Source organism: Triturus cristatus, chromosome 1_2, assembly GCF_964204655.1.
Source record: "Triturus cristatus chromosome 1_2, aTriCri1.1, whole genome shotgun sequence".
NCBI lineage: Eukaryota > Metazoa > Chordata > Amphibia > Caudata > Salamandridae > Triturus > Triturus cristatus.
In genome coordinates this window covers 116,365,308-116,380,185 of record NC_140580.1, presented here as the reverse complement: position 1 = coordinate 116,380,185, position 14,878 = coordinate 116,365,308, and the positions used below count along the sequence as shown (strand labels likewise).

The 14,878-nt window shown below is 40.3% G+C and overlaps 1 protein-coding gene across 1 annotated transcript in view; it reads right to left on the bottom strand.

The window, feature by feature from the left end:
- The window catches only part of HSPA12A (heat shock protein family A (Hsp70) member 12A), a 408,132-nt gene that overhangs the window by 252,135 nt on the left and 141,119 nt on the right, over positions 1-14,878 (bottom strand). Inside the window, exon 2 of the mRNA XM_085603185.1 lies at positions 10,341-10,429. Within this exon, the coding sequence (XP_085459311.1) occupies positions 10,341-10,429 (89 nt within the window). The remainder of the gene's footprint in view (positions 1-10,340; positions 10,430-14,878) is intronic.

The following is a 14,878-nucleotide window of genomic DNA, read 5'->3' as shown; positions in this document are numbered from 1 at the left end:
AAGTTTAAAAACAGTGGAAGGTCTTTGACAAAAATGTATGGACCTGGTTCCTTCAACCTAAAACTATGAACAAAGCGTGTAAGGGCCAGCTGGCCACCTCCTCTCTTGTTAAATGAAGCAATTTAGCAGATATTATTCCATAGTGCAAATCTAACTTTTTACGCGATACTGTATCACCTCAGCCATGAGCTGACAAAATTCTCAGCGCCACAAGACTGGCCACAGGCTTACCTATGGCATTATGTCAATGCCATTTATATGTCCCAGAGAATCACTGTTTTGATCTCAATCACTGTCATCCATAACTAACTTGCTGTATTGCCATAACAAATTCTCCTGCTGACTAATTAGTCTAACCTGGTCTTTTCGGATCATGGATCAGCAATAACTTTGAAATAAAACGTAATATTTATGTTCAGTAGAGAGCCCGGTCCAAAAAATGAAACATTTGTAACTATCTTTCACAAGTTTGGGAACTAGTTCAGTGACAGGGAATGAAAATAAATCAGGATGTTGCCCAAAAATATCATCCTCCTTCTGCACTTCTGACAGGAGAGAAGCCACAGACATCTTCTGTACAAAAGCTTACAAGAAGCACTAGTTATTGGCAGTTGATTCATGTAGATCAGAATTGTTTTGTAAAATATTATGCCCAGTCCATATATAAGCTTAATGTCAGGCTTACATTAGCCCCCTTAGATGGACCTTTCCTCTCTACTTATTTTTCATCAATTTGTTCTACCAAGGATGTATAACCTGCTGAGGTACAATCATATGTGTGTAATCAAATACCATTCCTTTACTTCTGCACTGCCCCTTTTAGCCTCTTCAGGTGTTCTTCGGGCTCCTTGTACACACAGATGGGTGGTCTGTCAAATTCACCCGCTTGTCTCATAATTGTTGAACAGCTCCACAGGGTGACTTACTCCCATAAGCGCCCTCTCGCTCTTCCTGCTCTGTTCGCCGCCTGTTGCACAAGCGGGCTCAAAAGTGACTACCGAGCATTGACTCCCGTTTCTGAAGACAGTCACTTCATAATACCTTGGTAAGACAGCTTTGCTTTCTCACTGAGCCCTTACTTTGAAGTCTTGAGCATCCAGTAATCCTAATATATCTTTCTCTTTTTAATAGGATTAATGCTCCTTGTAAGTAGCTTCATCTGGTGTGCATCACTTAAGCACGATGTTATCCCAGTAAGTGGTTTGCCTCCTTTTTTAGGTCTGGCTTGACAGTGCAGCTGTTGCCAGACCTTATGTGATAAATTGAAAAAAGAGCATTCAGGTGCACTACAGAGTGGGACCTCGGATACACCCACATGTTGGTGAACAGGATTAGATTTTATGATTGGGCAGAAGTTGTGTTCTTTCACGTGCCTGTGATTTTGTTTGCCACTCTACTCTACACCACTCCAATCTACCCCACTTCATTCTACACCACTTCAATATATGCTGCTGCGCTCTACGCCATACTATTCTACACCACTCTACACTACGCCAAGTTACTCCACTACACACCACTCTGCTTCACTCTGCTCTAGTCCACTGTACACCACTGCACTGTACGTCATTGTACTCTACCCTGCACCACTGCACTCTACACCACTCTTCTCTAACCCACTTCATGCTACGCCACTCTATTCTACCCCCACTTCCCTCTATGCCACTCCATTCTATGCCACGAGAATATACTCCACTTCACTCTACCCCACTTCGCTCTATACCTTCTACTCTTGCCCCTCTACTCTACCCGACTTCATTCTATCTCACTTCACTGTATACTACTCTATGCCACTATAAGGCACTCCATTCCATTCTACACCACTCTGATTCACTCTTCTCTACTCCACTGAACACCACTATACTGAATGCCACTGCACTCTACTTTGCACTAAACGCCACTGTCTCTACCCCACTTCACTCTGTGCAACTGTACTCTAAGCCACTTTTACTCTAACCCCACTCACTCTACACCACGCTATTCTACCCCACTTCACTCTATGCTACTCCACTCTAGCCCACTTCATTCAACCTCACTTCACTCTATGCAACTCTATGCCACTCTACTCTATGCCACTCCAATGTGCTCTATTCCACTCAACACCTCTCTGCTCTACTCAACTGAACACCACTGCACTCTATGCCACTGCACTCTTCCCTGCACTCTATGTCACTGTACTCTACCCATCTTCACTCTATGCAACTATATGCCACTCCACTCTATGCCACTCCACTCAATGCCATGAGATATTACGCCACAAGACTCTACGTCATGACACTGAATGCCACTCCAGTGTATGCCTTGATACTGTACCCCAACCCAGTCTACCCCACTGCACTCTATACCATGGCACTCCACTTCACTCCATGCGTCGACATTGTACAATACTACACTCTGTGCCACTGTTCTCCACCCCACTTCACTCTACCCCACTCAACTATATGCCACTGTACTCAAAGCCACAGTACTGTACACCACTCTACTCTACAGTATGCCAATCCAACTCTCCCTACTCCACTCAACTCCATTCCACTATATGCCACTCTGCTCCACTCTATGCCACTGCACTTTACTTTGCACCACTGCACTTCATGCCATTCTACTCCGCCCCATTTCACTCTGCGCAACTATACTCTACCCCACTTCACTCTGTGCCACAAGACACTACACCACAAGACTCTATGCACAGCACAGTACGCCACTCCACTCTAGGTCATGACACTGTGCACCACTCCAGTGTATGCCATGACTCTGTACACCGCTCCAGTCTACCCCACTTCACTTTACGCCTCAACACTGTACGCGACTCCACTCTATGCCACTCTACGCTACCACACTTGACTCTACCCTGTTCTCTCCCAGGACGAGCGTAAGCGCCGCCAAATTCATTTAATTTGTTTTTTATTATTGAAACCGCACCTCCAAGAGGGTTTTTAAAGACGTGTAATCATTCCCAGTTCACAAGTATCAGAAATCAGACAAAACAAGGAGGGAAGTTTTTATATTGCCAGAAGAACCTAAGACTGAGAGAATATTAGGCTGGTGGTATGAAATCTGGCATCGTAGAGTGATTTACGATTTCCTATAAAAGGTGGGGAATAAGTCTCCATTTTCGGGACACTTGGAGCTGGATCAAACAACCAACTTCGGGAATTGAACCCCTATAACAGAGGGTAGTTGCATTGGAGATAGATTATGAGCTGAGAATACAAAACATTTTAGTCTTGAAAAAGATGGTATAAATCAGGAAACCATCGAAACGCGTCAACGCCTAGATACCATAATCCGTCCAGTTTGATATTACTCTAGATGCTGACGCATTGCAATACATCAGGGTTCATTTCTAAAAACTGATGCATGGATATGGTCCTTCATGAAAAATAGAAGTGTCTCTTTTTAACTCTCGCTGTTTTTGTTTTTTGTTTATTGTGTTTTAATTTGTCAAATGTGCATATGAAATTGAACATTCTTCTGAATTTTGGTGGTACTACATATAATGTATCTTTCACGAGGAAGTTTTTAAATTGTGTAAAGAAATATTTTTATTAAACCAATTTGCTGATTTATAAATAAGGTCTATGTGCTAGAGCATTGTCTTTTTTTTACCAGAACAGCAATCTCCATGGGTGGATGAATGTTGATGTGAATGAGGTGACAAGGAGTAATAATTGTTAGGTTATTCCCAAAGGACAACCTTTTGTGTCTTTCTGATTGAACCCTAGTCCTTAGCGCATTTGAGGGTCCCTCTCATTCTTTGTAAGACACCATTACTCTACGCCACTCTATTGTACTCCATTCCACTCTACCTAACTTCACTCTAGTCGACGTCACTCTACCCCACTCTACTGTATGCCACTTGACTCTTTGCCACTACACTGTACCCCACTTCACTGTAACAAACAGTATATAATTAGTAACCAATTTATCAAAAGTAAAAAAATTCAATGAAAAAATACAAAGATTGAAGCTAAGTTATAGCTACGGAAAAATTATTTGTATAGCAAAAGAATTCAAACTATAAAAACCTTAGTTAGGAAAACTTTATTAATAACTTTGGATACTAAACAAAATTAAACTACCCAAACATTGCACATTCTAAAGTTATAGGTATAATGTAAAGTTATATTATTCACCCCACACAAAGCTTTCTATAACTAGCGCACCTCTGTACACAGTGTTCTAAACTCCCTAGGCAGAGTAAATCAACTATACTTAAAATATCACGGTTTGTCTCAGATGCTAGTGGCTTGGTTGAGCCTCCTAGAAATTGCAAGCATATGACACGTGCTTCCTACTGACTTGGAAGCCAGGTACTCGGTCTTAGATGAATAGTTAGTATCCTACCAGTACACGGGGGTAAGACTTTAGTCCCTCCATGTCTCCGTTCCTGACGAGTGTGTCTGCTACCGCGGTAGCAGACACACTCCTCAAGAAGGGAAACACGAAGAGACTGTCCCATACACAGGTGACAAGATTTTATCTGAAGCATACACACATACTGAAATTTGACAGAATTTTTTACTCAAATAAAGGTGGGGGACATTTCCGCCAATAAGAGAGAAATCTGCAGATTACATCCCCGAGGAAGCTGTAGGGTGACTTACCCCCTGACGTACCACGTTTTGGCTGGTAGAAGAACCAATAACTAATTAAAGAAAATAATTGGGGGCTATGAGGACGACTGGATGACTCATTTTATTTATTTGGGGATGCAGGGTGACATCCCTTCTCTGTAAAGCACCGCACTAATACTATAATACATCAACATTTGTATAATGTGGATTGTGCGCATATTCCCTTATTCTCCCCCTTAGTGAAATCCCAAATGTAGGTCCAAGACACGTATTTCAGACCTAAACAGTAGATGGTGGAGCTGCCCTTGAACCACGGCAGAGATAATGGTGTGCTTGGGATACCAACAAAGGTTGCTGGTCACCTTCTTTTTGGCAAGGTCAGGGTTTATGCAAGGGAGAATGTTCCTGAGCGAGGTCACCACACCGACCTTTAGTAGCTGTGGGTAGTTCAACTCCACATTAGCTAAGAAGATTAGATTTCAGGACAATGTAGGTAGGCACCTTTGGGGCTTGATTGAGATTCAGACTTATCACAGGTGGTCCCTAAGACAGACATGCAGAAGTACACGGAACCTTAACAGATGTCTTTCAGACTTTATTCCATCAACAAAGTAGGCCAAAAATAAAAGCACGTCAGTTCAAGTTTCTAGCACCAAAGGGCCCTTACATATATTCGGTTTCCATGGAAATTGACCAAGGGTCTTTCTTAAATCTGGTCCTTCTACAGTTCACATTTTTGGTCACCAGCCTATGAAGGGAGAGTGCAGATTCACAGGCTTTGTCTACATAAACCATTGAGTTATAAAGCATAAAATAAACTTGCAAGCCTAAACATGCAAACTGCTGTTAGCATGTTCAGGTAAAGGACATGCAGCTACATAACAGGCAGGAGAAGGTCAGATTGGACATGTCTGATTGTGGTTGCCTGCCACCACATTTTGTATGTTTCCTCTGCATAGATCAACAGTACTCTTAACCACAGGACACCAGGTTCATTTTTAGGTCTGACCTTGAGAGAGCTTTAGTTGTGTTGCCAGCCTCATACAATAAAACAATCATAAAAAACAAATCCATATAAATAGAGGGGCTTTGTGTCAGCCTTCTTCATGCATTGCTCTGTTCAAGTGTCAATCACAATTTGCTTCCCTGTATCACAGCATATAGCATGGGGCGATTGGACAGACCTCAACAGCAATTCTATCTTGTACAGGCAGTAACAGCATTTATCTCTGCTGTTGCTCACGTGCACTTGTAGCTAAAAAGATGTGGACTTCAGTGCTTTGGCTAGTGGGCTAATGTTTTACTTTGCCAATGTTATTTTATTTGCATTCTTTATACTATTTTATATTTCTTTTCATCAATGTCTGTCTAAACTATGTCTACAGGTGGTAGTAACCCAAAGTCACTAGTATATTTTCCTTGCACCAATAAGAATCATATTCTCCATTGAAGTACAGTAAAACTAAAAAGGTGTTTTATACCGGTTCTAAATACATCTGCCTCCTACAGCACTCATACTGTTCTATTAAAATTATATGGCGTGTTTTTTTTTTTATTTAAAAAAACTTCTTGCAAACCTGTAGCCACCATGTTTAGGCAGTAGTGTGTATCTGTTTTTTTTATTTTTGTGGCACATAGTTTCAATAAAAATTAAAAATTAACAAAATTAACCATCGCTTCAACTTGCCGAGCCAGAGCTATTGACTTTGTTAATGTTTGTTTTCGCTTAGGAACCTGGCTGGACCTCAAGCCTCCTTCTGTCCTGCTCTTAGTCAGTCTGATAATCTCCTTGTTCTACTTTTTAGCTTCTCTCACTGGCGTCTTAGCAAATTACCATAAATTACGTGTTTATTGTCTAGGGTCCAATCGCCATTGATTTTGAGCTTATAAACTAAATAGTGGTACGCTGTTATTTGTTTCATAATCTGAAAACTTTTGATAGAAATCAAGATTAGTGTGCTGTTTATTTTAATGTTTTGTGTGAATCACCCAGAGCAACAATCACACTGTTTTCACATACATTTACCGCTATTTTGCTGACATTGTGTATATTAAAGGTTTTCCATTTCCTCCTTCCTTGTATGTGTTTTTCAAAAACGCAAGGCTGGTTTATACGAGTTGATACAAATCATCTGGTTGGTCTAAGTGTGTTATGACATTAAGGGCTGGATTTAGAGTTTGGTGGGTGGGACATTCCATAACAAAGTTGACGGATATCCCGGCCTTGATATTACAAGTGCCACAGGATATAAAGCACTTGTAATAAGGCAAATGGCATATCCGTCACGTTTGTGATAGGGTATGTCTGCAACAAACTGTAAATCAGGCCCTTTTTGTCTCGCTAACCTGTGATATTGTGCTATTTCAGGAACCAAGTTCCAAGGGTTTGACCTTTGCCCAGCTCACTTTGATTAACTTCATTTCCCAGTACCTAGGGTATTAACAGCTTTTATTTCCCCTCCGCCAATAGGGAGTACAATAGGGAATACATTTACCAATTTGAATGCTTGGCCACATGTAGGTAATACACCTATTCGTGCCTGCCCCTCCCCATTCACAAGCACCTACAATTATCCTTACCTGCTTCTGGTCTCTGATCAACACTTAAACTCAGCATGAAGATACTGAACCCTAGTTAATGTCCGCATCATAAGCCAATAGAAAGTACTAATGGAAAATATTTTATCTTTATTTTCCCTTTAAATTCTAGCAGATAATATCCCTTTGTACAGGAAAATATATTGTTCTTGATGGGCTCATTTTTGTATAGGTCAGTAAATATTAATATTTTTAATATCAATAGTTAACAATGATCTATACTTTTCTTCACTTTGGATGACCCAAACTACTTTTGATAATTTGGATTAAATAATCACCTCTCAGGGATTCCAAAGTGCCCAATATAGGAAAAGGACCCAAACACCCGAGAAGAGCTTAAAATTATTAACTTTCTCCCACGTTAATGAATATTTTAAATTCAATTTACAATTTACAACCATAGCCGTAAACATTGAATTATAATCCAGTATTGTCCACCCAATTTCAGAGGGCAAAATTAGAATAGTATAAAGTAAAAATAAAAAAATAAGACTGGATATGTTAGCCAGGAGATAGAAGCATTTTCCGACTCTCCATTGGAATGCTTTGATCAAGCCTTGTTTCAATTGGTTAACAAAGTTAAGAACTTGGCCTTTATTTTGGATGCTGATGCCTCTCTTGTATCGTAAGAAAACTCTTTGGGGGGAAAAAAGTCGTTTTTTGCATTTGAAGAGACTGAAACTGATTCTTACACTGCTATCACGGAACCACCAGTAATTTTAGTGGGTCCTACGAAAAACACCCTTTTTGACGACTGTAATACGTTCTAAACTGGCCTCCCAAAAGTCCTGCTCCTGAAGATGCAAAGGGTACAGAATGCTGCTGCTTGCACCATCACCGTGTTTGAGGAAAAAGATCATGTTCTATCTGCTTATCAATTTCTTCATCAGTTGGCCCCAGACTACCTGGCTTCTAAACAATGCCCTTATTTTTCTGCCTGTACGCTACAGAACAACAGTAAGCCCTTCTGATGGTGCCCCAATGCAAATGTGTCATCGTTACTATACGAAGTCCATTCCTTTGTTGCCATTGGAAACAAGGCTATCCCCATCCTTGCATATTTTTCTTAACTTCAAGAATGGAAATTTAGACTATTCGGTTTGGTTAGGCATCCACTGTAACACCAGCACTACAAGAATCAACTGAAAAGTGTGTAATAGAATGAAGGTTAAAAATAAATCAATTTTTTAATGTTTTAGTTTTCAGAGTTTGTAACTGTAATTGGGCTTGTTCAAGCCAGATTAAATTTAAATGCAATAATTCCCAAGTAATGCAGAATTGGCGAAAATGTTTTATGACCGTGAACTATAACAGGACATGAAAAATTAAGCCTTTATTAACACTCTACATTGGGTAGCCCTACACCAGTAAACAGAAACCAAATGTTAATGTTCAGTAACGAGGGTATTTAAATGTGGCCAGGATGGGTCTAGTTTCTGTGACTGTGGACTGAAATTGAATAAGCAGGATTAGCAGGGCAAAGTAAGGACAATCACTTACAGATGAAAACCAGGCCACTGAATTTGAAATATCCCTTCAGCCAACTAACTGGGCCTTTTCTTTTTGCAAGGCAGACAAGGCAGTAACCGAGAGCTCCAACCACACAGGGAGAAGGGATGCCAAATGCATTGGCCAAACGAGATGCAACGATATTCATACTGTATCATTATTGTGAATTCAGCAATAGACAACAAATAATAATGTTTTGAAACCAGTGTGGACAAGCTAGAAATTCCACCAAAACTGACATTCAACTTCACTCAGACAAATCTGATAGAACCTGCAAATCCTTATATCGTGGCAAAAGATGACACTGAATCTTTCAACCCAGTACCAGGAATTTCAACTACAATTAGCTGTATGTAAGGCTTTTACTAGAGCCACAAGGCCTGATTTTATGGTGGTGGAGTGCACCAGGGTTCAGCAGCACTGCTACAGTTTAGGCTACATTACGTTGCATGAGGCATTTTGTGGAAAATGAAGCAAAAGGTAGTGTTGTTACACAATGATGTTTGCGGAACATGGATCGAGGTCCTTTCCCGTCCTGTGCCCTGGCAATGATGGAAGAAAAAGGGGCAAATTCTAAAGAAGTTTTTTTTTTTTTACTTTACTGTCATTTCACAATATTCATGATTTGCAAAGTCATGAGTGGTTTCCTATCTTCAACCTTGATTAGTAAAGTTCTTTGCCATATAGTGTTGCTGGATTAAGCACATTCCCCACCAGAAGATCCATATACATCAGAATAAGCATTGTCTTTGTAGCTCTGCATGATAATACAAGAACAGTATAATTTTCATAATAGACATGGATGATAAAAGCCTGTTACTAATTATGATACTAATATAGCACAAATTTGACGGTGTACATATGAACCAAAGCAAGGAAGGCCTGTATACCAATTTCGCAGATAACCGAAATGTGATGCACCTTATTTGTACAGGATGTTTAGCAGACAAAACCTACCTTACAGAAATATAAAATCAAAAATGCATTGAATTGGAGCATTTAAAGGAAATGTACAAAACTGTACCAGTTTCCGCTTGTTAATGCTCTGGCATACAGAAATTGAACTAATGTCAATTTAATGCAATTAATGGGCAAAATGCCATCTTTGAAAAAATGAAGCAGAGTGACTCTTCTTTGACGTAATTTTTAGGTCGAGCCAGGGCAGCGCATGCGCTGCGAGCCATGCTGTAGTGAAGTATGTACTAGAAGCTCCGCCCACTCTCCAACTATATTTGTCATTGGCTTGTGTCATTGTCCTCCATAAATGCTGGCTTCTGCTTTGTTATTAGGCTTGTTAGTTCCTCCATAGTGCCGCCTTGTCTTCATTTGTAACCTCCCATGACGACTGGCCCTTTTACTTTGGTTGTTACACGGTACGTCTTCTTTAGTCTGTAAGCACTATTTTCTTTAAGGAGTTTCTCTCTTACTGCAGGAGGGCAGGGGGATCAAGCATTTGGAATGCAATAGGTCTCGCATTTGCGAGAGATTAAGCTTTTGGCATTGTAAATGACAATGCCTTTTATTTATGTTTTAAAAACCAAAACATAAATAAACGGCATTGTCATTTACAATGCCAAAAGCTTAAACTCGCATAAATGAAAGACCTATTGCATTGTAGATGCTTGTTGATGTATGGTGTGGTATTAGAAGGGTGTGTCTTACCTCAGCAATGTGAGAAGGAGAGAGCGGAGTTATCCCAGGGTCACCCAAACTTCTTGCAGGAGAGGAGTACGTTGTCGTGCTAACTGCAGCTGAAAGCAAAAAAAAAAAATCACACATTAGATATACAGGTTCAGCCGATGGAGTCCTATTTCATCAATATATTTACTTAGCAGAGGAGTTTGCACATAGCAGGGCAGGCTATTGCAGGCAGCGTGAGACTGCAGTAGCCTGCCAATGTTGCTGGATGACCAGTTCAAGAGCACACAGTCAGATTGAAGAGTACCCCGGGACCATATCATGATGGCTTTACACAGAGTGGAAAAACAGTGACAGAGGTAGAAAGCAGGGATGAAAAATAACCTGCAAGAGCGAGATAAAGAGGCAGGGAGCATCTTGTAGTGGATTGAAGAGGCATGAGCATTGCTTAATTTGAGCCGGTGGCTTCCGGTGCTCAGCACTGGCACTTCAATTTCAGCATCTCTCCCCCCCCCCCCCCCCCCCAATAGCCATTGCACAAAATGAAACAAAATGGATTTTGTTTGTGGCCAGAGAGAAACTAAACATGAAAGAGCAATGTATTCATATCTGGTCAAATTTTCATGAGTGATTTGTTCCCTTCCTGCCATCTTTGACTGCATCACTGTTCTGTTAGAAAAAGCCTTCCTTTTGCAGTGTAAGTCTCTGAAATAAGTAGCTATACATTTAAATACGGCATTATTTTTATTTAGTTCTTCTGTTTTGTACATTATAATGTAGCCTTATGACACATTCAGAGTACTTTGAAACACTGAACATACCAAACTGCAAAACCAATAACAGAATTCAGAAAACTATTGCTTCACCGAACAGACAGTATTAAAGAATATGGCGTTCGGGGTGAATTACTCGGTTAGCGGTGTGAATACACGGAAGAGGTAGATTTAAGTTCTTTCCTACAGTACTGGAGTCTGAGATGGAGGAGTAGTTCATAGCAAAGGAAAGTCAGAGCGTCTGAGATAGAGTAGTTCACAACATAGGGAAGGTAGAGAGTCTGAGATGGAGGAGTAGTTCATAGCACAGGCAAGGTATAGAGTCTGAGAAGGAGGAGGTGCTCATAGCATAGGCAAGGTAGAGAGTCTAAGATGGAGGAGTAGTTCATAAAATAGGAAAGGTGGAGAGTCTAAGATGGAGGAGTAGTTCATAGCATAGGCAAGGTAGAGAGTCTGAGAAGGAGTAGTAGTTCACAATATATCCCTGGCAAAGGTGGAGAAAGTTTCTCAAGTTCTTCAGTTCTTTCTTTTGGTGCCTCCTACATGCAACGTCTCGCTAGCTCTTAGTGGTTTCAACAGCTCCGGTTAAATAGATACTCTATTTGGGGTGCACTGGTTTCTTTTAATGCATGACCTAAGGGATGTTATGGAATTAATTGAATTTTACCTCAGCTTGGAGTTGTTTTAGGTTTAGGTGTTGAATGCCCTTTGGTTACTGTTCAGGTGAGCAGGGCCTTGAATTGTGACATTCAATGGTGCCAGGTTGACGCCCAGGCAGCCAGCAAGCAGGGCACTGCAACAGCATTTTATGGAACAAAATGTAGGACATGTCAAGTGAGCAAACGTGTGTTGGCAGGTAAGACACGATTTTTGCACAGTTAGCTGTCTGAGTTTACATCGGTTCATGCTGCTTAAAGGACATGTCAGCATGACACCGAAGATGATGCAGAGAGAGAGGACACTGTGGTTGTCAGTCACCCACTACTGTATACCGATGACAAAGACCCTTGGTGAGTTAATCTACTTGTGCTAATTACTGATCACTTCATTCCCTTGAAAACACAATCCCACACACACAACTGACTCCATACATCACAAAGACTTCCAGATGGAAAAAAGGCACCAACCTTTCCCATGGCATGAACTGCATCTAGAGGACCTCCACAAAGCTCTCAGATGCTGGAGCGTTTGGGTAATCCAATGTTTGTCTCAAGTTTAAAGACATGAGTAAACTAAGTGCTAGCCTGTGATCCATTCATCAAACACCCAGCAAAACTTTCAGCAACACAGTAAAGGATTTAAGGAATCAGGCGAATGGCTCTTTCGTCTACATAGAACCATTCTGCAAGAAACGGTGTGCTCTTGGTCCTGGTGTATCTCCTCTCATGCTCTGTTAGTCCAGTACATGCTGGGATTGCGATGGGGACAATCCGCTAATCTTACTTTAATGCTTCTCAAAGACTGATAATGCTCTGAGCACACCTTATTCAAATATTTTGAACTGGGTTCAGTATGGCTTTGAGGATTCATAAAAAGTTAATTCAGTCAGTTGCAGCCAAAGGTAATATTCACTGCATAGATTTGTATTTGTGTATTTTTCTATACATTTTTCTATACGTTGAGATCTATTGAGTTCGTATGGCCAGCACGTTCCTATTTTCTGTGGTTGTTTTAAAAATGTACCTTGCCCATAAGTATGTGGAGTATATTATGTGCCCAAGAGACCAAAGAAAACGAGTTGTATCCCAGAAATGTGGTGAGGCACCTTCCCCCTGTCTAATCAGGCATCTAAACTTTCACATCAAGAGCTCTAGAAGTGGGGAGGTGTGAAGGATAATGTATGTGCCATTCCAACTGTATTATCGGACAAATGATGAGCTAGTGCAATGTTTAATCATATTTTCTATTAAAGCAATATATATAGTCTTCGAGCGTTTGCCCATTAAACCCTTTATCATTTATATCCCTATGGAGTGCCTCCGTGATTTTCTGCACGAGTGCGGATTGTTGAAGGAAATGTGACGCGACCCACCAGGGGTGTGTGGTGTCCGGTGAAATATATATATATATATATATATATATATATATATATATATATATATATATATATATATAATCTCATTTATGTATATATGCACTTTATGAATTTAAACGATTATCGAATGTAAATATTCATTACATAATATGTAAATACGCCAAACTTGGTATGTAATCATGACACGTTACAAGATGTCTGCCCCTACAAGAGATCTTGTAGAATGAGATTCCCTCCTTTATTTCCATGAAATGTAAAAAGTGATCCCCCCTCTCTATGTCGATGAAACTTTATTGATTTATTTAAAAGACAAAGAAATTGTCAACCTTACCGACATTGACAAAGGCGTGTAGCCGAAACGCGTCTGTCGGGTGTTTTGTGTTCTGTTGCCGAATAAACCTTTGAAGATATTCAAACCCATGGAGTGCGCCTCATTCACGATCCAAGACAGGATCACCGACCAGGAATATATATATATATATATATATATATATATATATATATATATATATATATATATATATCCCCAAAGTGATCCTCGAGTTACGAAACCGCTCGCCAGCGGGTGCTCAACATAAGGGCCGGATCCTGGCCCTAATTAATTTTTCAAACAAAGGATGCAGCACTCTAGAGCAGGATTTTGCTTAATTAGCAGATTTACACTCCACCAACGCGTCGTGTACAAAGCAGAGTCAGGCTGAAACGCATTGGTGGAGTGTAAATCTGCTAATAAATTAAGCAAAATCCTGCCCTAGAGTGGCGCATCCTTTGTCTGAAGAAAAAAAAAAAAATATATATATATATATATATATATATATATATATATATATATATATATATATATATATATATTCACTGAAAAAACCATAGGTTTCACACATGTTATAGTTAGCGGAAATTTTACTGATAAAAAACCAATGAAATTCCCCCGTTATAGTTAGTGCAGGCAACTATAACTCACGCGACCGCAATCCTCTGCTGATGCTAATACTGTATTTAGACACTTATTTGCCCATGTCTTCTTCCATACATTTTTAGCTATACATATATTACAAATATTTTTTTTTCATAAAGACACATATGTCATCAGCAGAAGATTGCGGTCGCGTGAGTTATAGTTGCCTGCACTAACTATAACGGGGGAATTTCATTGGTTTTTTATCAGTAAAATTTCCGCTAACTATAACATGTGTGAAACCTATGGTTTTTTCAGTGAATTTGCAAGGTTTTTTCAATGCTAATTCCTAACTATAACGTGTGTGAAACCTATGGTTTTTTCAGTGAATTTGTACGGTTTTTTAAATGCTAAGTTACTTTACGCCATTCGTGGCGTGCACGCCCACTTAACGCAGTTCGTTCCGTGCGCGCACAGTGCGCTTCGCACACCGTGCGCGCACAGTGAGCACGCGGTGCGCTTCGCGCACCGCGCGCCCACTTTACGCAGTTAGTGCCGTACACGCAAGGTGAGCACGCGGTGCGCGTAGCGCACCGTGCGCACATGGAGGACATATTATGCGCTTCCTTGTGATAGGTAATCTGTTAAATTTAATTTGTAAGTGATGACAATAATACGCCATGCACAGAGAGTGTTTTTTTTTTTTTATTAAAATTTTTAGCGTAAAGCGCACCGTACGCGTACGGTAAGCGTAATCGGCGAAATTTTCAAAAAATAAAAATTTACCGTTTTTGGCCTTAGGGGATCTTTGAGGACTCAACTAACATGGCTATGTGCATGGGCGCTGTCTAAACAGCCC